This window comes from Ascidia mentula, chromosome 1 (genome assembly GCF_947561715.1).
Source record: "Ascidia mentula chromosome 1, kaAscMent1.1, whole genome shotgun sequence".
Taxonomy (NCBI): Eukaryota; Metazoa; Chordata; class Ascidiacea; order Phlebobranchia; family Ascidiidae; genus Ascidia; species Ascidia mentula.
The window spans coordinates 17,950,212-17,974,036 of record NC_138566.1 but is presented as its reverse complement, the minus strand read 5'-3'; the positions used below and the strand labels follow the sequence as shown (position 1 = coordinate 17,974,036).

General features: G+C 41.6%; 1 protein-coding gene across 1 annotated transcript; it reads right to left on the bottom strand.

Annotated features, from left to right (window-relative positions):
- Window positions 1–1,615: 1,615 nt before the first annotated feature.
- Window positions 1,616–21,934, bottom strand: LOC145917750 (receptor-type tyrosine-protein phosphatase kappa-like). Its single transcript, XM_083003022.1, has 29 exons — window positions 21,739–21,934; window positions 20,239–20,414; window positions 19,774–19,992; window positions 19,498–19,579; window positions 19,240–19,426; window positions 19,070–19,170; window positions 18,664–18,810; window positions 17,301–17,518; window positions 16,847–16,972; window positions 16,068–16,194; window positions 15,568–15,680; window positions 13,961–14,159; window positions 11,346–11,491; window positions 11,204–11,261; window positions 10,677–10,891; window positions 10,117–10,351; window positions 9,660–9,810; window positions 9,145–9,317; window positions 7,140–7,345; window positions 6,500–6,868; window positions 6,015–6,141; window positions 5,782–5,945; window positions 5,287–5,436; window positions 4,439–4,618; window positions 3,986–4,120; window positions 3,430–3,555; window positions 2,805–2,974; window positions 2,368–2,503; window positions 1,616–2,204 (listed from the first exon to the last, which is right to left on the bottom strand). The coding sequence occupies exons 1-29, from the start codon at window positions 21,827–21,829 to the stop codon at window positions 2,154–2,156; spliced, it is 4,578 nt and encodes a 1,525-aa protein (XP_082859148.1). The 5' UTR covers window positions 21,830–21,934; the 3' UTR covers window positions 1,616–2,153.
- Between the last annotated feature and the right edge of the window lie 1,891 nt (window positions 21,935–23,825).

The window sequence follows — 23,825 nt, the reverse complement described above, 5'->3', positions numbered from 1 at the left end:
GAACGCCCAGCATTGGCGCTCGCCAACAGCAAACGCACTTAACTGAGTGTAAGGGTTTCCTGTCCCAGCTGCCAGCTCGAATGAAAAGAAGAGGCTTGAAACCATTTGCGCTGTGCGTGACGTTTTCCATGATGCCTTTTTCCCGTACAGAAGGGAATGAAGTAGGAACAGCAGGGCACCATGGCGAAGGAAGGAAGAAATATTTAATTGAATTTCTTCGTCGGAAAAATCAATAAATCGCCAGAAAGAGAAGAGGCCTGCGTGATAAAATTATTGAGTTGTTACACGTGTAGCATTTCTCATGTTTTTTTGTCGTTTCTTTTTGTTTGTTTTTCACAAACATTCGTTTATTAACCTACTAGTGTGATTTAATCCAATAAACCTTGCATGCAACAGAGGTTAATCTTCATGTCAACTTACTCCTTTAGCCATGAGATTTTATTCTACCTACACCAGTTGTATGGAAATTTTGTGACAATCAACAAGCCTTTAATTGAGAATAATATATTGCATGACCGCTCAGCTCGTCAGCAAGACAGCCAACGAATTTAACGAATGATCTTCTGTATCCGTTATTTTATTGTGAGTATGGAATGCTTACTAATTTTAATACAAGTCAGTTATAACTAATTGCCCACAACAGTGTTAAAGTCTATGGTAAGTTTAGTTAGGTTTTGCGTTATACAATAGTTAATTTAGCATATATCCTACACAATAGGCTGAATGTACTTCGGGTAGCAGACGGCAAATAAGAACACGCACTGTCTGTAATTATCTTGTTTTCTCCATACAAATACATTAACTTTTCTAGCAACGCCTAATGTCTGACAACAACTTTTATCTTGTCAATTGACACATAAATGTAAGATAAAATTGCCCAAAGAAACATTGCCCTGTTGCTTTTCTTAGCACATAAACTTCTTTTTGAACTAATTCTATTCAAAGTCTGTCACAAAGTAATGTTGTTGGCAAGGAGCGAGAGCAAAACAACGAATTTAATCTGGGCCCCGACCATAGCGACAAAACCGCACTAAAAACCACACCTTGCCCACGAAAGGCGGCGTCAACGAACAACAGATGCAAAAAAAGGTGTCAGTTGGTGGTATGCGAACTTGAATAGCCCGAGGTCCAGTTGTATTTACACGGTCATGTAATGCAATTAGATGAAGTAGGTACAAATCGGGATTATTGCATAAACGTCTTGACAATTTTCTGTGAAAGCGGGTCCTGATTATCCAACAATTCGCATAAGTTTATTTTAAATCCTTTGCTCCAAACACTTTGTTTACTTGCCCCTTTCTTTAAAGTTGCACAATCATGAATAATTCTAATCCGAGACGCGTGCACGGACCAATAAGCCTTGCTATAATCAGGAAGTTTGTTTTGAGGTTTAGTAATACGGCAGCGACTGTTTTCTTTTGCTTTGCTGGAGATCAGTGTGCAGGCCCGAAAATGGACTGGCATTTTATATCAATTTTTGGAAATGTGTTTATAAGCGGTAGAAATAAAAAAGAGTAAAATAAGTAGTAGGCCTATAACAAAAATGACTCAACCAACCACGGCCTGTTGCAGTCTTTCAAATCATGATTTTAATAAAAGAACCAACACCACTCACAAAATTGCGTTATTTATTACGCGAAGCGCGCACCCGACAAACAGCGGATATGGCACGACAAAGATCATTAGAAGTTGGAGCAACCAACCGTAAGAAGCCAAAAAACGAAAAAAACGATCAAAATTGCGATATAAAATCTGCGCGGCGCAAGGAAACCCACAGCGTCTGGTCGCTCAGTTCCGGCTGAGACCAACACAGGGCTTCCATAAAACATATACGCGAAAGGAAACCGCACTAAAAGCAGCTACTGAATGCGCAGTCGCAGTCACCACACCACTGATTGTCGAGACTGCGCTGCAAAAAATAGTTATGACGTCACAATGTGGTGATTAATTACGTGCACAATGACAAGGTCAAAATAGAAAAGTAAGATGCTAAATTGTTTTACTGGACCCATTTCGGTGGTGGGTACTATAACGAATAGTGAAGTTTGGCACTTGATTTATTCAACAAAAACCCCGTCTATCAATGTTTGCTCGCAACTGCCACCTTGTGGACGAACTGTTTCGTCACACTGCCTCCAGCGAGCGAATTTGAATCATTGGTCAGCGAACTCAATTCCCACTTCATAACAGAACCTGTACTGCTCCTGTAAGAACAAATGTCTGTCAGATAACAACATAATTACATGTAAAGCAATTATTTAGCTTTCCATTACAATGATTTCGATACATGTATAAAATAGGGGGTATTTCGACACGCTAAAACGACATCAAACGCCGCCTGACTCATCGCGATGATAGAAATCTTACCAGCGTTTCCACCAGTTGGGGTCTGACATTTCGTAACCTTTGCACAATGTTGAAAACGTCCACACTAAACTCCTGCCTCATCTGTTCACACATGTTATGACACGCTGCGAATGTTCCACTTCGACCCGCCCCCGCCCTATAAACAAATGTAGGGCATTAGTACCGCAAAGGAGAAGTTTTTACATGTACTTATATGTGTGCTATGAGTTAAGTATGTAGAATTATTATACTATGTGAAAACATTACAATCAATGGAAAAAAAACTGGGCTTAAAAAAACAAACAAGCAAAAAGTTTAACAGTTTCGGTTTTGTGAATTAGGCATTTGCACTCGAATTTGGATATATTATCACTGACGAAGGTCTGAATTACTTTGCGTAAATCTTGCTCTCAAAAATAACTATCACGTCACATCCATCTGTGAGCAAAACTACTTACACACAGTGAACCGCAACCCTTCCACGATCTCCATTGCGCTCGCACTCACTCTGCCACTTGGTGGCGAGCTGCACAACGCGAAGTACCGCGTTCCTTGAATAGGGAACTGGTTGACTGCCCGGCCAGTTGGTGAGCTGGAACTGCTGCACAAGTCTGTATCCATCGTTGGGCTGAACGTGACGAAAACAAGGGGTTATGGAAAAGATTTTGAGTGAAGTCACTAGACCGATTTTTAGCGGACAGCAATCGTAAACACAATGCCTACGACAAAGCATGGAAATGGTAAAATATATGTGCATTTCAATGATGGATGAGTGACTTATGGCATTTGTATGCGAAAACTCTGAAGTTACTGAAAAAAAACGCTGGGGTTATTTACAGACCAATAAAAGTCCACTGCGCGATATATCAAACTTATATTCGTGTGTTAACAAAAGAGCACACAAACGTCTTTGCTCAAAATATGGTTAAGTGATTGCACATTGCAGTTTCGCTAAATCACTACTTCATTTACTGGAACACGGTAGAATGGCACCGATGTTGGACGTCAATCGTATTTTGTATGGTATTTCAAACCGCACGTCCATACAAGAATTGAGCATAAAAGAGAAAATAAAAAACTGACCCTGGACATGTTCTGGAGTTTGAATAATCTTGAAACGACGTCGACCTCGTCATCTTTCGTGAGAAGTTCGACCATGAAGGGGCCGTAGTTCTTCGCTCCTGCTTCGGGCCAATATTGGACACAATTCTGCGTTACAAAATAGGGAGATATATTATTTCAGTTCAAAATGCCATAACAGTTTAAACACGTTTCATGTTCGAAGCAAAAGCTTCGTTTCGTTTCATGTTGATGTTGAATATATATGTACCAACACAAAACTTATTATCTACATCACAATGGGGAGAGAGAGAGATAATCCACGGAAACAAAACATCGCAATAAAGATTCCAGCTGGGAGAAATCCTTGGCCTCATTGTTACATCACATGCCGACAGACGGGGAGCGTAAGTTTTCACAAGCGCGGCAGTCACATGAGATTATTACGTAATAATCACGCCCTTAATCACGCCAGCAGGGCTAGTATGGGCGAAGACTTCTTGTCCAATACTTTACAAGAAATCTTGTTCTTTGCTTTACGGAATGGAATGCGAGACGACAGAGTGACGTCACATCCTACCTCGTCGTGTTCGGTGTGGTCGTTCATCATAACCACGGAATTACAGTTGTGGTCGTATATGAGGCGCCAAATATCGTTCACGGTGTTGGGAAGTGGCATTTGTGTCATTAAGAAGTGGTTCTGTGTCGTGTAACTCTGCAAAAGTACAAGAAATATGAATCATTAGTCTAATGACACCATGGGCATGTGGCTACGCATTGTTATTTACGGTTGTACATCAAACTTAACGGGTAAATTTTTGTAAAAACTATAATCCCCCTAAAATAAGTCCGCTAACCTCCAGTCTCATGATTTTTGTTTGTTGAAATATAAACTAATGTGCAAATAGGTGCAAACGTTAGAAACACTGCCAATTAGGAAACAAACTACTACTGGTTTGTTAAACAGTATAAGCGAAAAATATATCAATCAAAAAAATCATATTTGAAGTGAAAACTATCGTATGACACTTACATCGACAAACACTGCATTTATGTAGTTGTTTTCACGGTCGTGTGGGTCGGGGGTGACGAGGTATGCTAAATGTCGGTCAGCGGGAAGAACGTCCATGAACCTGTTGTGAGCTCTGTTGCGGGGAAGGCGAGCCACCGAACACTCCTCTTCGCTCAGTTTCGGTGTGATGACGTTCAGGGTCTACACATAATGTTGCAAGTGTTTTATAAGTCTTGGGGACACTTATGGATGTACAGGGTGTTGCGACAGTTTTTATTGTGCCAAAATTGTGCTGGTTTAAACGCGTTGGCTTTATATTTTGAACTGGCTTGACTATCATATGCAGTTATATTCACCCAACAACTGCCTAAAATCAAAATTAATTATTTAAGTTATAATAAATTATTTAAGTTGAAGGACTTTGAAGAGAAAAGCCAAAGCTAGGATGCTGTTAATCATGTTCTAAGTAAACGTTTCGAACCTACACTTGGTTCATCATTAGTACTACGACATTAAACTGTTTGCAGAAAAGCGTCGTGACATGATGAACCAAGTATAGGTTCGAAACGTTTACTTAGAACATGATTAACAGCATCCTAGCTTTAGCTTTTCTCTTCAAAGTTATTAACTCCAGATATTTTGCACCTAAGTTGAAGGACTTAGTATAAAAAGATACATTATACACCGCAAGGCCATTAGAATGACTATAGAACACAAGCTCAGATTCAACAATTGCTGGTTTAGAAAAAAAAACAGTCCACAGGTAATGAGGAATGGGTAGTATGGGGATCACACGAATTTCGTCACTTATTAACTTTCAAAGTTTCCGAAACTTCCAACTGTGGTTGACATTGTAAATATTTACACACCTCAAATTCCTCCTGGATCGGAGCGAAGTGAGATTGGGGGTCGACCGTGATGAGGTCATCGTAATGTTGAACCAGCATGTCGGCGCTCACTGAAGTTTCGCCACAGAGCAAGGCCTCTAGCACCGCCTCGTGGATGAAAACGTATTGCTCCTGGTGTAAAAATCCCGGTTAAATTACTATTTCAGCAAATTTTGTGACGCTTTTCTAAGACCAAATTAGATATATATTGATAATAAACGGTAAAACCAATCAACCTATTTGTTTAAATTTTCACGTATAAACTTGATTAATGTGTTTAAACAAATAGCGTTTATATAAACGCAAGGAATTGCCATTAAAACCAGTACACATTAACAGAAATATATTTAAACTTGGACGAAGAAAATTGATACATGTGTTCAAACAATAAGTGTTTATATAAACGCAATTAATTGCCGTCAAAAATTGGTACACATTTCCAGAAATGGAATAAAAACAGTAAAACAGGTTGCTCACCTCCGTTTGAACCATGTTCACCCTACGAGTCCTGAGATCTCGAACAGTGTTGTGGATATCGACTATCTCTTCCTCGCGCGCCATGTCGAGCATCATGTCGATTGTGACGTAACAACCGGTGCGTCCGGATCCCGCGCTGCAGTGCACCACAGTTGGACCTTGACCTGGACGTCACCATGGTTACATCGAGAAACACTTGGAAAAGGTTGGGAGTAATGGAAAGGGGGATTCACCTGGTGGTTCGTAGGCTTTGACTCGTCTTATGAATGAAAGCAGGTTGGTGGGACGAGATGGAACGCCGTGGTCGGGCCAGGACATGAAATGGAATTGTTTGATTTCGCGCGCGTCGTAACCACCGGACTGAAAAGTCACAATTATGTGTGAGATTGTCTGTCTTAACGCCACATTTCAATACAATGTGGTCAGATGGACACAAAAACGTATTTACCAACGCTCATATCAACACAATTTGAATTATAAAATACTAATTTCAAAAAAGCGCGCTGGTTTTCATATACGAAATTTCCAGTTTTCATACATGAAACTTGAATGTAATAAAGGATTACCCTGAGGAAGTCTAGCTGGATAGTAGGCGAAACGTCGGTAAATACAAGTTACGTTTTAATGTGCCAAAGAACAGACTATTAAAATATAACATTGGCAGCAACAGCAACATTATATTTGTAATAAAGCAACCCATTATCAACAAACAGCTCACCTGTTGCATCACGAACGACCTGATCGCGTAATCTGCCGTACGCTCCTCCCCGTTTAGGGAAACCTGCACGTTGCCGTAGGTGTCGCACTCGTCAGGCCAGTATTTTACCGACTTGCGTTTGCCCAACTCAACAAGGCTGGTGACCATCACAATCACACTACAACCTTCCTGCCAGATCATGTTCCAGAAATCGGCCAGCGTGTCGTCGGTGGGGGCCTGGGTGGCGATGTACATGGCAGGGGACCGGTAGCCGTTAACGTAGGACGCGTTGATGTAGTCCCCGCGGAAGTCTTCCTCCTGGCCTGGAGTCGGGTCGAGCACCACGCGGCTGTGGTCGTACGCCATAACGTTGCCGTATCGGTTCTTGGTCTACGGAAAGTGACACCGTTATGGTTACTTGTGATTAAGGCTCAGACTTAATAATGAACAGTTTTGGATGAAATTCGGAACATACGGAAACTAGTATTGGAAATTTAATTTAGGGCAATGCAGTCTTAACTTGATCTAAATTGCACTGTCTATTATCACTGTAAACAAATGTGTCATGAAAACATGGCATTCTTATTGTGTTGGAAAGTTAAAAACTGCTTAAAAGCACTTTACTGTGTGCTGTAAAGGCTATTTTGTGCTTTACACTCACTCTGTTCTGTGGACTTTCTGCTGCTGTCCAGGGGGCTGTGGCACCTTCAGGGAGGGCAGCAAACTCCTCGCGAAACCCGTAACCTCCCGTTGCCTTCATCTGTGACACGTGGACGTGAAAATCGTCGACTCGGACAGCAAAACGTTCGTCGCTAGAGGCGCCACCGTACCCTGTGCCACCGTTGTCTGACCCTTTCTCCACTACATCTGTTTCAAAAAAGAAATGTTTAGAAAAGTGATTGTGAAATACGTAAAGTTGTACTTAAGATGATGATCGAAAACATACGGTTTCGTTATGGATCATGCCAATATATTTTAAGAGATTGGATTTGGCCTGTTTTTGCGTGGTCGGGAAAATCACCAAATTATGTTGATTTAGAAAAAAAATCAAGAGAACAGTTTTGAAAAATATCTCGGTTCGATGCATTAAAGTATCAGAGAATCGGGACAAATCAATTCAATAATTAGGACATCATAAAACACATATTTCGATTGCACACGCCGCAGATTGCAAACGTCAACATCTATCCAAATTATTGCAGATTTTCGATGGCTGCGGAAATATTTGGCAATGAAACGATGAATCACAAACACACGACTGGACAATGGAGTACTGATTGCAAGGTAAAAAAACTCACAGAGAACAACATTTAACACGTCGCGATGGACAAGGAACGCGCGCCAGGCACTTGATGAAGGATTGCGTGGAACGGCAATTACAGTATTACTTACTTATAGCGGCGAGCAATTAAACCGACTTACAAGGCAAGTGTTGCCACTTAAAGGTACAAGAGCACGTCTGGCGACCGGGGAAGGCTTTATTCGGCAATAATTGCCCGCATTACGCGGTTTCTCAGTAAGACGTTGTGACAGTTGTGTGATATTGCATTTGTTACCTAATGGACGACGCAAACTGCTGCTTTTAACAGGCGTGCGAATTGCTCAAAGGGAGCGTTGGCGCTGTTGTGCATGAAGCTGTGACGGGTAGATTGGGGGCTTTGAATATGTAGCTGTGATGGCAGGTCGTAATAGACATTACCGCTACGATCAATAGACCACACAAAGTTACGACGGAATGCCGGCAATTTTACACAATGGATGTTTTGTGACTTTATGGCAGCAATTAACGCTTAAACTCATTAAAATAAAAAGCAATATAACTGTATACGGCCTCCACCATTAAGGCTTAAAACCTCCTACGTTAAAGACCACAGGCTACACCTTTCGCCATGTTCTATTGCGCATTGCACAATCATTTGCTAGGGTCTACGCCGTTGCTATAGCAATATAGTTCATATATGAACAAGTGCAAAGCATGCTACATCAAGTACAACATAGGGCGCAAAGACGCAATAACGCGTTTTGCGCCAACATACAAAACACACACATTTGCAAAGCACTTGCGTTTATACTTACACAGAGAGGTGAATCCTGGAATAAGGACATAAAAATCGTTAAAAACTTAATAAAATGCTACATATGGCATTCAAGCCAGTATTACCAGATTCTTAATATCCTAACACAACACAAAGATGAACTCTGATAACTGTGACGATATTCTAAGAACAGAAATGCTATCATGTCATTTCCTGTAAACGGCCTATTCTGCCACAAGGCAGTTCTAAATGAACATATTTACCATGCTAATATTACTCCTGATCTGGGTTTTTTTTTGTGTCATTTGTTTGTCATTGACCCAATTTTTTTAGAAATGTCACAAAAATAAAAGCCATTTTGGACACAATGTCCCAAAGGAAATTGGTTGGTAGATTATTCAATTTGCTTACTTTTTTGCGAACCAAAGTATTATACCGTAAATGACTAAAATAAATTGAAAATGTCCTAAATTTTTGCTGCCATTTCGGTCATTTGACAGAAATTTTTTAGTGAAAAAAAAAACCCAGCTCCTGATGTATAATACCAGACTTGTATACGTGGCATATGCTTAAAAATGACAACGAAGGCATTCATTGAAGTACTTTCAACCATATATTTTTATTACCCACCTTGGGGTTCGTAGCCGACTACGTCAGGAACTGGCATTAGTTGCTGGCGCTCAACAGCGCCCTCTTGTGATCCATTACTCTGTAAGTAAGTGTGAGCGGGGCTGATGTCGGACATCATCATCCGTACTTCGAAAGGGTTCACGACCTCGTCTTTGCGAGCTCCTTTCTTATGTCTGCGAGAGGCATGGATAGGGTTTCGTATTACGGCTACACGAAGTTTTGTTGCGAAGCACAGAATGGCTTTAAAACTACTCACAGTTTGAAGGTTGTTCAAAAATTTATACATGCATGGTTGCTATATTTTTTAAATAACAAAGTAATCCCATTTAATGCTTCGTTCCTGTAATTTGAATTGAATGAAGCCCTTTATGCGATTGCGTTTAATTAAAAAAATTACAGGATCAGATTTGTGTGCTTGCTGATAATGCTAAGGTTGCAGGTTTGTTGAATAAAGACTGAAACATTGATACATAGATTATTCGATGAGGCTATTTCAATTATTGAAATTTACATACGTTTTGAATCTCATGATCACGAGGATAACAGCGATAGAAATAATAAGAAGCCCGACTGCAGCTCCTCCAATGGCACCATACAACATCACATCCTGATCTTCACCGTTTCTCTCGTCGGTGTCGCTAGGAACCAATATGACGTCAAGACCATCTAAAAAGTGATGTGTCACAAATGCACTCAACTTTTGACTAATAAACCAACAAATTGTTTCGAAAAACCAAATAATGAGATACGAATTGAGCGTGCCTAACAATCTTTGGTTTCGTTTATCGGTGTAATGGATTCAGATTTTTTGCATTTTATCAGTGACATTGTAACTCCCTCTGTTTTTGTAAACACCAAATTCCCGAGTGTGTACAAATTTAGTATATAGTGAATAAGTGTGTTACAGCAAAGACTGCAATCAACCAGATACAATGCACTAGCGTGGCAATAACTTTGTAAAAATATTCATACCTGGATCTGTGGGATCAATCGACGTCCCTCCGCCCGCAGTGGCATCAGAGCCAGGCGGTGGAACCGATGTCGGGGGCTCGTGGGCCTTCGTGGCTGCGAGGACGCAACTGATCTTTGTCTCGTTGCCAATCTTGCTCTCGGCCCGTATGTAGATATTGTAGTCGCGGTTTGGGTCAAGGGGAGGGTTTGTAAAACCGTTTGTGTTAGAATCCGCTCCTACCACGAACTTCATTTCCTATAGAGAAGCGGATGGGAAATTTAGGTGATGGATAAACTGCTGTATAGTCACTTTACAGGTAGATATGATATTTAAAGCGCAGTTACTCGGTACTGTATCACATGAGGTTTTTACAAAAACTGGAATTTTGAATGATGCCAAGCCAGTTTTAAAAAGTATGTGTTACTCGTGGCAACACTACATTTTTAAACTTAAACTGGCCAACATACAACAACATTATTTAATCAGAATTGAAAACAGCAGTATACAACAACATTTTTCAGATTTGCAAGTAATTCACAAAACCAAACCGGTCAACTCCGGTTTAAATCAGCAGTCGCACCTGGGTGACCTCGTCAGGGGCGAACCTGGCTCCGGCGTACGCGGATGCATTTTTCTTCTGCGCATCCTCATAGGAAACAGGAGTGTCGTAGCAAGCACCGCTGGGTTTGTCGTCAGCCACATTGACAACAGCCTGGCGCCGCTGGCGGAAGAGATTGGAAAGAACCGACCCGATTGAACGCCTGTTTCGGTTCCTGTTCTTTCGTCGACGTTTTCCTGGCGTTGCAAAAATGTTAAAGTTTTGTTTTTGATTCGTTTTTGTTTTGTTTCAAGAAACACAAAATTACATCAATTTATATCATAAAGTCAGAAAGCATTTTGGTCATTTATACATACGCTAAACAAATGGAGTATTAACAGAATATTAATAAGATAAGCAAAGTGGAGCCAATAATATGAATTGGCCGTCAGCAAAGTCGTCTTATAGTCACACCAGCTGCACTGATGAGACCTTTTAGGTCGAAACAGTGGCTATCTGTCTGCAGCTTATACACCAATAATAAGATAGTTTAGAAACAAATCTGTCACCTTTTTTGTCGGAGCTTCTTCTGTTCTGTGATCCGGTTTTCTTACCGCTATCGAGGGCCTGTTAAATCGTGTTAACCATTTAGCATTTACCGCAATCCACCTTACCCAAACATTCTTTATCTGACAAATTATTAACACCCACCTTGGCTGTGACATCTTCCACTATGACGTAATAATTGGTGACGGGTGCACCGTTGCCCTCGGCCGGGATAAGTAGGATTTCTATGGTAGTGGGAGTGGAGACAGTCGAATTGGCCGGTGTGGCCGGGTACTGTGGCATTGTGGGAGCTGTGTGCAAATAAGCGAAGTGTTAACGCGATAAATTGGATTCGCCAAGCGCGGATAATAGTGTTAAAGAACACTGAGCCGTCGCGCGCGAAATTGCCAATATTAGGTCACACGCTCAGGGAGTGCGATTTTAGGGTATCGAGTCCAATATGCGAGAGTGGGGATTATGACGGATGAGAAAGCGAGATGGAGCTTTTCATAAAGGTCGCCGAACTACTATTATGTTCTAACGAACAGATAGATGTATGTACACAGACGATCGCGAATTTTGACTGCAATTGGGCGTACGTATTGCGCTGTGTCAAACAAAAGTATTCACGTGGCTTTGATCGAGTATTCGGTTTAATAAGAACGACAAGCGCTTTTGTGAAGCCCCATTGGAGAAAAAATACACACGATATTATACAGACGACCGCTCCCGTAGATGGCAACGCCCATATGAGCAACAAAAACCCTTTACGTGTTCATTGGTCATAAAACCTTGTTCGCTACAATACCTAACACAAACACATTACATTACGTGGCAACAAGGCGTGACCTGAATGGCATCAGTAGCGCAGAAGTCGAGCTGCCCCCAACGCTACGGGTGATCGCGTCGACAAAGCCAAAATCCACACGGAACCTTTGAGCATAAGAGGCCCGTCGCCGGCTCGTAATAGGCCATGTATTGTTACATCCAGGCGGTGACCCAGCGCCCGAACGCAAACATTGTCGGCCTTGACCGAACGCGGAGGCGGGCGCACAATGGACGTGCGATAATAAACAGACGCGGAATGCAAGCGATGGCTCGGTGACCCCGATCGACTGTGTCTACCCCAAATAAACATTCACGCAGAGGTGCGATGTTTGGGATCGCGTTTAACGTTTGCGGGATAAATAAGTATATACAGTTTTGAAGGGCTTTGAAAATTGGCACAGGTCAAAACAGACATCAGCGTTTATTTTCACTTTGTTGTCAACATGAAAGGGAAAAAAGTAAAAAAATCTCCATTTTCTCCACTCCCGAAAGTTCAGAACCTCGTCCAAACGGCACGTTTAATTTAAACAACTGTTCAAAACATACAGGCCGTCTAAAACTGCCAAGGTCATCCACAAAAACGCAAATCCTTCGCATGACAAACGACACCATAAACAACCTGCGCCCTAAAAGGCTTGTCGCTTCCGTTTTCCACCAAGACGAAGAACAACCCATGAACCGGGTCCCAACCTAGGAAACACCAACCCTGCCGTTGTCACCTCCTTAAACGCAGTGGATAGCTGGTGTTTATCGATGCGTGGCGCTTATCGCAGGACTCTTGCAGGAGCTGGACGCCAGGAAACCGAACCCAGGGTACCGCGTTCTGCATATCGACCCTCTTCGGCCTGGCGAAAGCGTCTGTTGATCTAACGGTGCTATTTCACACGTGCGCAACTGCAAACGATCGTTTTGGTGCATTGTTATCACGAAGGACGGGGGTATCGTTTTATGCGGCGGCGAATACGAGCAACGGTGGGTCGCCAAGTCGGTGGTTTTGTTTGAAAGCATGCCCAGAAGCGGGCAATTTTCATGGTCAACTGAGCGTGCCACGAAAGCTTGGCAATCTTATAGTACGATTTTCTATGCTTTTGTTTAGCCACAATCATCATTTTTGCAAGCAAAGGTCCTGCTAATTCACCCAAATACATTTTAATGACCATACAGTGACATTAAATGCAAAATAAACTCGCCAGACCGTTAACTGCTGCTTTACACAAAAATGGCCCAGACTTTAGGTTTTTAGATAGCTTACAACACAATCACTTGTTATTACGCCAAGCCGCACAACCCATCACGCCATCACGCTTGAGCTAGTTTACCCAAACAGTTTAGGGAAGGGCTAGCGGCATTTAAACTGCTGGCATTAAAACGTGGCCTCTTCACCGCCCGTTTGAATGACGCCGGCTTACGAATCTCGCCTGGAGCTATGCGGTCGATTAAGAGGGCCGAGTTCGATGGGAAAACGTGTGCCAGAACTATGCGCTGGTCGACACGATGCGCGTGCGTTCAAAACACGCAAACAATCCGATGTTTGAAAGTAAACTACGAGAATCACAACCAGTGAAATAAGCGTTGGGATCGGTGCGAATTGGTCAAAAAATACCTAGAAGTTCCATGGAAAGGCCTCAAACATTGCTTTGAATGCTATTTTGTGAAATGATGTGGGAGTTATTATTTTTGAGAATAATAAGACATAACAAAATAACTGAACTTTCGACAAATGTGACAAGAAAATAGAAAGAGTTAAAACCCAACAAGCGCCAAATATTATGTTTTATAATGGAGTGCGGGAACAGTTTCTGGTACCGTGAATGCGCTTGTCTGCCCTCACCGTACGACTATACAAATTTACCTAACGACCCTCGGGACTGTACAAACATGGCGCAATCTACTCAGAGCCCTTCTCATAGGCATTGTGACATCATAAAAGCGGATTATTACCACACACTAACCTGCGATTGACGTTGAAGCAGTGGTCTCGGTGATGGGGCCCGTTCCGGCTGATGTTTTGGCTCGGACTTGAAACAAATAGCTGGTGCCTGGCGCCAAGGCGAGGGTCACTCGGCGCCCAGTGACCTCGACCTCCCTGAAACCGGTTTCATTTTCGATGGACATGTGTGGGTCGTTGGAACTGATCGCTTTGTAAAGCACCTGCGGGAAAATAAGAGGGTGAAGCTTAAAATTGTCGTTTTATTGATAATTGCTCTCGTAGAAAGTTGATAGTGTTTGGAAATGATATACGCGCACACAGAGTGCGATGGGATATCGGTGTACATTGATATGGAATCATAGTTTATAATAATATAATTCATAGGTCGGGCTCAAATAAAATTTAGGTTGTAAAATTCCAGCGACCACTGTTCAGGCAACAACCCCTCATTCAACACTCAATAATGTGCCCGCGGTGTCAGACGGAATGTTTTAATTGAGAGTTTATGGATGTTTGGAGGTTATTATACGCGACTAGCGGCGGGAGAGGGGCATTTGATTGCGTACGAAGCGAGTGCGCTATTTGCACCACCAACGACCAAACTTGGAATCTACTGAAGCGTGAAGTTTAATTTGCGCATCGCGTTTGTGAGGACTCACCACAATACTTGGCAGAGCGAAGCCTTTGGTGCGACAACGCACACGCTCATTTAAGCGTATATAATAAACCTACACCCAGGGTCGGTGCTTTGAAGTGGGCAGACTAATATTTGACGCGTACTTGACGTGCGCCCAGTCTCGGGGTCTCCACACTGCTTAGCGTATGAGATTACAGACGATCCACGACATATTGATGGATTGCTAGGGATTGGGTTGTTGTCGTTCGCTTCAATATATGTGATATTGGGGCTATTTCGCTTCGAACCGTAATCTCATAGGGTTTTTGTCAATCATTCGCAGAATCTTCAAAATAAAGTCTGATATTCAAGCTGGTGAAGAATAAGGGGGATGCAGGCATGCAGCGAAATATTCAATCTCAAAGTGCAGACAGCAAACAATCTATTCTTTGTACAAATGCATAAAGGTAAGTGAAAGCGGTGACCAAACCACAGGAATTGTGGAGTATAGACATAAAACAGTTCGAACCCCGAAGTTCTGCGGATAATTAGTCTCGCACGTGGCATGGAGAAACTGATCACCCCGGCTTTCCAGAACAAACTTTGCATCCACACGTGGACTACACTATGCACTGTCGCGCACTGTTGATAAGAGTTAAGGAAACCAGACGAAGAAGATCGACAGAAATTTGCGGCTCTAACGGTCGAGGCGTGAAATTTACCATCAAATTTGAGGCGTCAGGGTCACCAGAGGGTTTTTGTCTGGGTAATGAAACCGACGGGGCTGATTTTACGGCGGGATCCGTCGCGAAAGCATTAGTTTCTGGTTTTTTACCCTGTTTCAGACACTACAAATTAATAAACATTAAACTGTAAACCTTGGTATAAACCGTTGGTCAGTGGTGCGTTTATCCTTGGTATGTATGCTGTACATAATACATATAAATATATATGCGTTCAAACACTCAACCATCCTGTATACAACGTGGAATGGACAAAATACCGGGACTTACGTTGTAACTGCGCAGTTTCCCGTTCGGTTGAAGGGGTTCATCCCATACCAGAGTGATCGTCGTTTCGTTGGAGTGGACAACACGGAACGAATCCTGTGGCACTGGTCCGGGAGCTACAAGCAATTTAAAGCAATTTGTCAACAGAATGCCAAAATGCATTGTTAATGGAATTCACCTCAAAACCAGAAACTCTATCAATGAAACGCGATATGTTGGGTATTTGCCAAACAATCTGCTTTTAAATAAAAATCGAAAAGTGAAACACACTGTATTAAGTTGGGATTACGCCAATCAAGACTAACGTTATACAACATAACGCTACAACGTATCTCAATGTAACCGGGTTATGACGTTGTAAATTACTTTACGCCCCGCTGAACCTAATGTAATACACACAGTAAGGCCACCTGTAACATGGCTTTGTTCTCGGATCAAACGTTATGATTGGGCCACCAATGCAGGTGCAAATTGAGCGTGGCCTTGAGGTGGTCGGTTCTTACCAGATTCGTGAGTCCTTACGGTCCACTCCCCAGTCTCTTGAGAGCCGATGATGTTGCTCAGTTCGATTTTGATGCCGTACAATGTATAGGGGGAAAGTCCGCGCAACATCACCACGTTACGATTTTGCTGCAAAAAAATATGCATTTTTATACGGTTAGATTCTGGTTCCTCATCAGTGCACAAGGACCAGTATATTGGTAATTGTTACCATTTAGTGTTTCGGATTTGTGTAACGACAGTATTGGCGTAGTTGACTAATACTGACTTGGGCATGATATACATATTATTCGCCACTGCGACTTTCTGAGACTTCCTGGTTTTGCAAAGTGCTTTGACACATAATTCTCCCTGTCCGTAATACATTTGCGTTTAAAATTGGGAACGCACAGGGAATAATTTTCCTCCCCAAGGACGTCGGGACGCCGGTTTGTGTGCGTTTATTGTGACGCTGTGAGAAAAAATTCGTCACGACTTTGCCAGCGGGAGGGACAGAAGTCATGCGGGAATAGACGGAGGGTCGGAGTGGAAACTGGCACGAAAGGATGACAAAAATGAACATTAAAAACTCCCAAGAGATTTTGTAAATGCTTGGATACGGAAACAAGTACGGAAATTCCTAAAATCTTAATCGTGCACTTTTTGATACATTCCATCACAAGACAACTACGCTCCAAGTTGTCTCCAACAATAAAACAACACATAATTAATAGTTGACATTTCCATTGACCGAGTTCTGTTATATGTAAATAACTTGAAGCTATTTTGAAAGTTGGTTTACCTGAGCAGGAATGGTTTCATACTCGGCAAGTTGCACATCTCCCGCTACAGTTTCGTTATCCGACCGCTTTCGGTACTTCACCATAAACGAGAAACGACGGCATTGCGCAACGCTGATGTCTGGGATCTGAGAATAAGCAGTCGAGTTGTTGAGAATTCTTCAATGAATATTTCAGACGAAAGCGACAACATAAAGAGCCAAGCAATGATATATAGACACAATTTGGCCGAAATAAATAAAATAACCCAACAATCATAAAAAGCTGCTTGTACTAATTAAAAGGTACCCGAAACATTCGAAAACAAGTTCAGCCGACTTTTTGCATTTGAACGTGGTCGTTGACGGCGTTTACATATCTTGAGTAAACCGACAGCAACTAACCATAATCCCAAATTCTTTATTTTGTATATTTCCGGGATACACAAACAGAAAACAGCAATTAAAAACTTCTTACCGCCCATTTGACGCGGATTTTATCCGAACCAAGACGTTCCAGTTTGACAGCGCCAACCGATCGGGCCGGTGAGCCACATTTCGTCTTGATGAGGGTCTTGGGGCCCGGAGGGCCGTCGCCCCCGGGTCCACCCCGCACCAGCGTCACTGAAAGTTCATACCGAGTGTCTGGTTGTAGGTGCCAGAGGCTGTACTGGTTTGTAGTGATGTGGTGAACGTCTGGATTTCAAAAGATATTGTCAATTTACCTTGAACTTGAGTATTTGGTTTGATTGTGCAACGCCACTATATTGTAAATGTCGATTACAATTGCCAACAATGAACTCGGCCGTGTTACTTATTAACGATCCGACCTCGCTCTGGCATGGAGCAACAGCAAATATCACATAAGCTTGATCAGCTCGTGGGCGTACGCTTGTCTCGCAGTGAACAAATAAAGGGGAAGATCACGGGACACGGAATAAGAAAAGACTGCGGTGGCCGGCTGCCTGCCGTCTGTCGTGGGTTCAGTTATATTAAAATGCGGTCACTTGTTCGTTTAACAAAACACAGTGTTAAACTTACGAGACCTATATCCTAGCCAACATCCTATTACATCGCAGCTGTTTTGAGAAAGTAAACGCTCAACATGCCAGGTAACCGAAATTTCCGCTCTGGCGAGGACGTCCAACACGTCATAAGCTGATTTGGGTTTGTTAATTGAAATTTCTGACTGGGCGCGACTTAAGAATACTGTGAGTACAGATCTTACTCCGCACCGCAACGTGAATAACACGTACAGGGGCTCTGTACATAGAGAGACATTACAGATCTGATGAACTGCGCGCCACAGGATTTTAGGTCTTGAACAAACACAGGACTTTATGTGGGCGCCGATGTTAGACAAGACACGCGCGAGGCAGAACCCGTATGACAGAACAGCTTTCGATTTACCAACGAGCAAAGAATGACACTGTACTGACCCTACTGAACAAACGTGTCGGTTGCAAAGCGCAGAATAACTAACAGCACACTGATAACAATACGCAGCAGTAACAAATGTGATTTGATTAAGTAGAAATTCATGAAACACTGCTAACTATTGTTTAAACGTTGAACTTGGTTCTGGTGAAGGTGAGGCATGCATTAAACGTGCGTCAAACAATTCACAAGAATGTGGAGTGACGTCAAACCACCTTACCTGAACTCACTGTTCCAATAGCAGAAAAATACCAGTTCAAAAATTCAGATTTACTATTATATATACTTGGAATAACTCCCATATGTATACCTATGATTGTTTGAATATTTTCTTTTAACAAAATTTGTACACCAGTGTTTTTAGACAAATTTACATGACTGACAATCCAGTGAAATTGACATACCTGACCAGTCACCATCCACAGGCCTGTAATGTAGAATTTTCTGCACAACTGGACCATCTCCTGTGAAGTTGTCGGCATTCAGGGCTATTTGTAAATTGTTGGCTCCAGGGTTGTCCACCTTTGGTGCCTTTTGAGGAGTTGGGGGGACTAAAATCACATAAAAATGGTAAAGCAAGTTCACAATATTTGGGCAAACATTAAAAAAGGTCATTTCTTTTGGCACCGGAAACCATTAACTAGCCTAAAGCTCTACATAATGGAAGCAGAGTCAGAAAACAATTGTGAAACATATCAGAATACATAGTATTGTAAGTCAGACAATACACTGTGCTATATAATTCAAGTGTTGTTGTGTAGGAAGAAATCATATGCCGAAGCTACGTTACAAAGCCGTTAAATGACGAACCTTTGATTGTCAGCCTGGCGAAATTGGACACCCCAACGCTTGTTTCGTTGCCAGAAACACATCTGTAGTAGCCAGCATCAAAGGTATTCACATTTGAAAAACTGTAAATTTTTGGCATGAGTTAATTTGTCATTGTTACTACTTATTAGGGAAAATCACAATGTTTATACCTAAACATCACACTTAGATGGTCATCGTATTCTTGCACTGATGATGGTTGAAATAGTTCCCCAGAGGACCTTTGGAGTTCAACCCGTGTTTTTGGACTCGAATAACCCCACAATAAACACTTCAATGTCTGATTCTGGCCTGCATTGACTTCTTTGTCGCCCAATCGCAGAAAATGTGGGGTTGATTCTTTAACAGAGTACCAGGGTTAATAATTGGCAAAAAAATCTGTGAATAGACACAGGGGAATCAAAACTTACCACATGCGGATGAACTCACTTCAATATCATCAAGGCTAATTTGGCCAGGTCTTGTTGACCGAACCACAGCTTCAAACTGGACCTAAATATAAAGCATTTGTTTAACACCAACTGTACAATGCTTAATATGATATACAATTATTTTTAGACGCTTCATATATACATGCTGTCGAAGGTATTCTTAGTGCTCATAAGCATATCACATGGGGTTAATAATTTATCAGGCAATTCAGTGAAAAATTCAGCGTCATTCAGATGTAATTGCCATGAAGTCACCTGGTAGCCTTGGGGACTAAGAGCAAGAAATACTCGCTGCCAGCTGGTGTATTGTTTTTCTGGGCTGCTCCACACAGGGTGCTTGTCTATGCTATTTGTTTCATCTAGCACATACACATTGAGTTTGCCAGGAGGACTGGTTGAACCTGAAGTGTCATTGTCATTTCTTTTCGCCACGGTTTCTTTGTTGGCGAAATTGAAGGAAAAGCAATGAGTGCCCTTTGAACAACAACAATAGCAAGTCAGCAATTTTACCAAGCATTTGAATGGAAAATTACTCTCCTTGCTAACACACAATAAAAGACTTGGCATTCCTACTGAAGTATATTTATTAATATATACCCAAACCACAAAAACTGAAAGATATTTTTGAATTGTTTAAAATGAAATAAAGATCAACATAATCATCAGGTAATAATAATAATAATGCACAATCCCAGTTTGAAATCAGTATTTCTTACAGACCTGTTGGTTTATTTCAGGACTTGTCAATTTGGCAGTCTGACCAACAGTGTGCTTTTGTGTCTGCACTTGCATATAGTGGCCTCCTTTTCCATCATCTTCAAGTTGCCAGTCAAAATTATCATCATGGCTTTGCTGATAGCTGCACAGTGGGTCTCGACCTTCAAAATTACAGGAGCCTGCCAACAACAGAGAAAAGTTAATGACAACAATCTTGGTATGTGTTTATGTCAGTTTAACACCAATTTTTGTTTGGGAAACTATGCAGATAATTTACAAAGTAAATCTCCTCTGATCCAAGTGCAAAATTATACCATTGCTATGGATAACTTGTGTATATTGGAGCAAGATTTGATGCGCAAAATACCAAACATACATTAGGAAGTGAACCACAATATTTGCAAGCAATGAACCTACACAAACCACAACACAGAAATCACAAGAGAAGCCTATTTAAGAAGGGAAATATAACCCATATTAAAACAAAGGCATAATATTAAGTATCTAGGTCAGTCCCCCAGCCATTAAGACAACTGAAGTGCTCTTTGAGGGACAAAAGCCAATGAAAGGAGCATGCTGTCCAAACCAGGGCCACATTCGGGGGCGCCTAGGAATTGGGTAAGGAATGCTGTAAAAATGATAGTCAGAATGTGTTGTCCCAGATGTAAATGCAGACTGCGAAGCCTGTTATTGACGGCTAGCATTTGTAACAAGAAACGTCTTTCAGTGGCGATTTAATGATGGCCCATTCGGGTGTAGCATTTCCACGCGCAAACCTGCTGATGGCCCCAGGGCGAGTGCACACAAAATACGCGCAGTCGTTGTACGAATTGGTTGATATTGCGGCCAATCGGAATACTTACAGTACCATGATGACCAATGTTATAGTCGGCCAATATATCCCAAAAGCTTCCTCGATTAGGCTTTTCATCATTGTCTAATTTGTAAAACGGTTTATGAGGAGTTTTTCAAACGTGGACGCGCATGTTAGTGTTTCCGGTTTCGCAGCGTTTTGCATGCCAATTTTATCTCAAGATATCAGCCAATGCGGACATGGCACAAAGTGTGGCAGACTGCGCGAACGCTTTCGCACAAAGAGCAGTTGTTCAAACAGAAGGCAACCGGAATATCTTAGCGACTTGCGCCCACTTTTCTTTTCAACTCGCCTGGTACAATTAGGGAAAAGCCGAAAATGTCTTTCATGTGACGCACTAATCCCTCGGCCACAAATGCACTGACAAGTCACAACAAAAGACGTCCCAGCTGCATTGTCTTTGCACAATCTGTTGGGTTTATGAAGAACATCTCGGGGAAAGACACCAAACAAAGCAACAAACAAGGAGTTTGACGCAAATAGCCCGCGTTCAGATTTTCCATTCCATTGCCGATTTTTACTTAAACAATATCGCATAGCTTAGTGACACAACAAACAGCTATTTATGACCTCATCAGACATGATATTTATAAAGGCATGATAATATTTTTCCACATGTCAAAACTTACCTAACGCCAAGGATGATGCATAGGAACATTTCAGCAACACTGCAACAATAATGTTGGCTATCCAAAGTGCTTTTACAATCCCATATTCCATTTTTCTTGGTACATGAATGTGCCAACTTAATGTGACTTGTAGTAATCCACTAAAATTGAATTAACTTGCTACCATAACCAGAAAGTCTTAAAAAAAACAAATACTTTTCCCTGAAACACAGACAAATATGCTGTACCAAAACGGCAGTCGCGATTCACCTAGGTTACCAACACTTATTCATTTCATACAAGCAGAGAAAACCAATGCAGAACATTTTGATACATTTTAGCTGTTCTATGAATTTCTCTAAAATATGTTTGACCGTTACTTCTACACTTAACTTAACCCCACAAAATTGTTCCCTGGCATCCCTGAACAACATTCAATGGCAAAATAAGATTATTCTGTGAAGGTTTTATTTGGGCTTCTCCTTTTATAATTCTACAACAGTTAACGAACGGTCGTTCAATGCGCATGAAAGAAAGTGCACTCTTCTGATACATAATCTCCAGACAGGGTCGAACTTCGTCGACCGACAACAAAAGCAAGTTGTATAAGCCTTAAACTTCGTCGGCTACATACTATGCACTCTATACAAGGTGCAGCAAAGAATGCTGCAGACCAAAACACTATCTCCTCTCGGTCTGTTACGAAAATCGTCTCATTATTATTCGCTCTCAGCACGAACAATCGCACTCTCCTCGGCGCCGACACCCGACAGATGCCGAACAATGGCTGGAAGAAAAAATGGGACTTTAAACCAGTCAGCCGACGGCACCGAAGCGTAAATAACAAAATTCGCCACGGATCGCTTGCGCCACCCATGAGAAGGACGGAACACGCGAAGTTTTTATTCTGTGCTATATAAAAACAACAAATTGACCAAATTAAGAGGAATAAGAATGTTTTTTTTCTTCTGACCGCCACATCTTGTTAACGAAACGACTTTGTTTTAAACCCGTTTATTACTGGCAATGAAACTTATGCTTGCTTCTGCATTCCACACTACATGCATATAACTTATACTAAGAATAAGTTAGGACTCTTGGTAAATTGGTTCAGAATATGATTTACCAATTTCCTAATAATGTCCGAAAAAACAATTGACAGGGTTTGTTTTATCACAGTTTGGTGCGTAGCTGCGTGCGTTCACGGGTACCCTAGTTCTTTATTTGTTTAATGACGTGTACAGGAAAGCGTGTGGTGTGAATATACAGGAAAATTTCGCGCAATAAATGTATGGAAGTGTCAATAGCGTGAGTTCCTGCGGGCATGGTGGCGAGGTTGCGACATGCTGTATGTTCGCATAAAGATCAAAACTTACGCAATTGCTGTACAGACACGGAAAACTGGAAAATGCAGACATGGTAACTGGAAAATGCTAACATCTATTTCACAAGGGGTACCGACAACGAAAAATATGAACTTTAAGCATTAGAAAACAGGATTGGAGTTATTCGGTCAAAAACATTTACACAATTTAAAAATGAAAGTGCAGATATTTTCATTGTTATTTTCAATGAAACCTTCCTTAACTTTTTTGTAAGTTATATAATTCTTTGTAACATCAAGCAACTTTTTCTTAGTTCGAAGCTTAAAATTATCCAGATATCACAGGTAACCGCCAAATCGTCTGTTGTACACTAGCGACATTTTTGTGACGTGATATGGAATATTATGATTCTACTTTAACATCCGTTTTTCAAATCATGAAGATCTGCACGCGGATTCTGATCACGCTGAAAGTTTACCTCACACATGAGCAGTGCTTAGCAGCAACCTTTTTTACGCTAACGACGCACTTACAAACTTCAAGATACACCTACTTAACGCAACTACAGGCTTTTAAAGTGCAAATTTTCCAAGCCGTAATTAAATAATGTACCTGCGCAGTTGGTCGTCTAGCAAGAGTTTGGTTCAAATGTCCAACTTTGCATAACGGTAAAATCCACAACAAATGTTTAGTTATGCTAATGCGAAACACCTTAATCACATCACGGTACACCGGTTGCGGAGAACTAGAGGAGTTTCCACATACGATTAATAATTCAAGGTT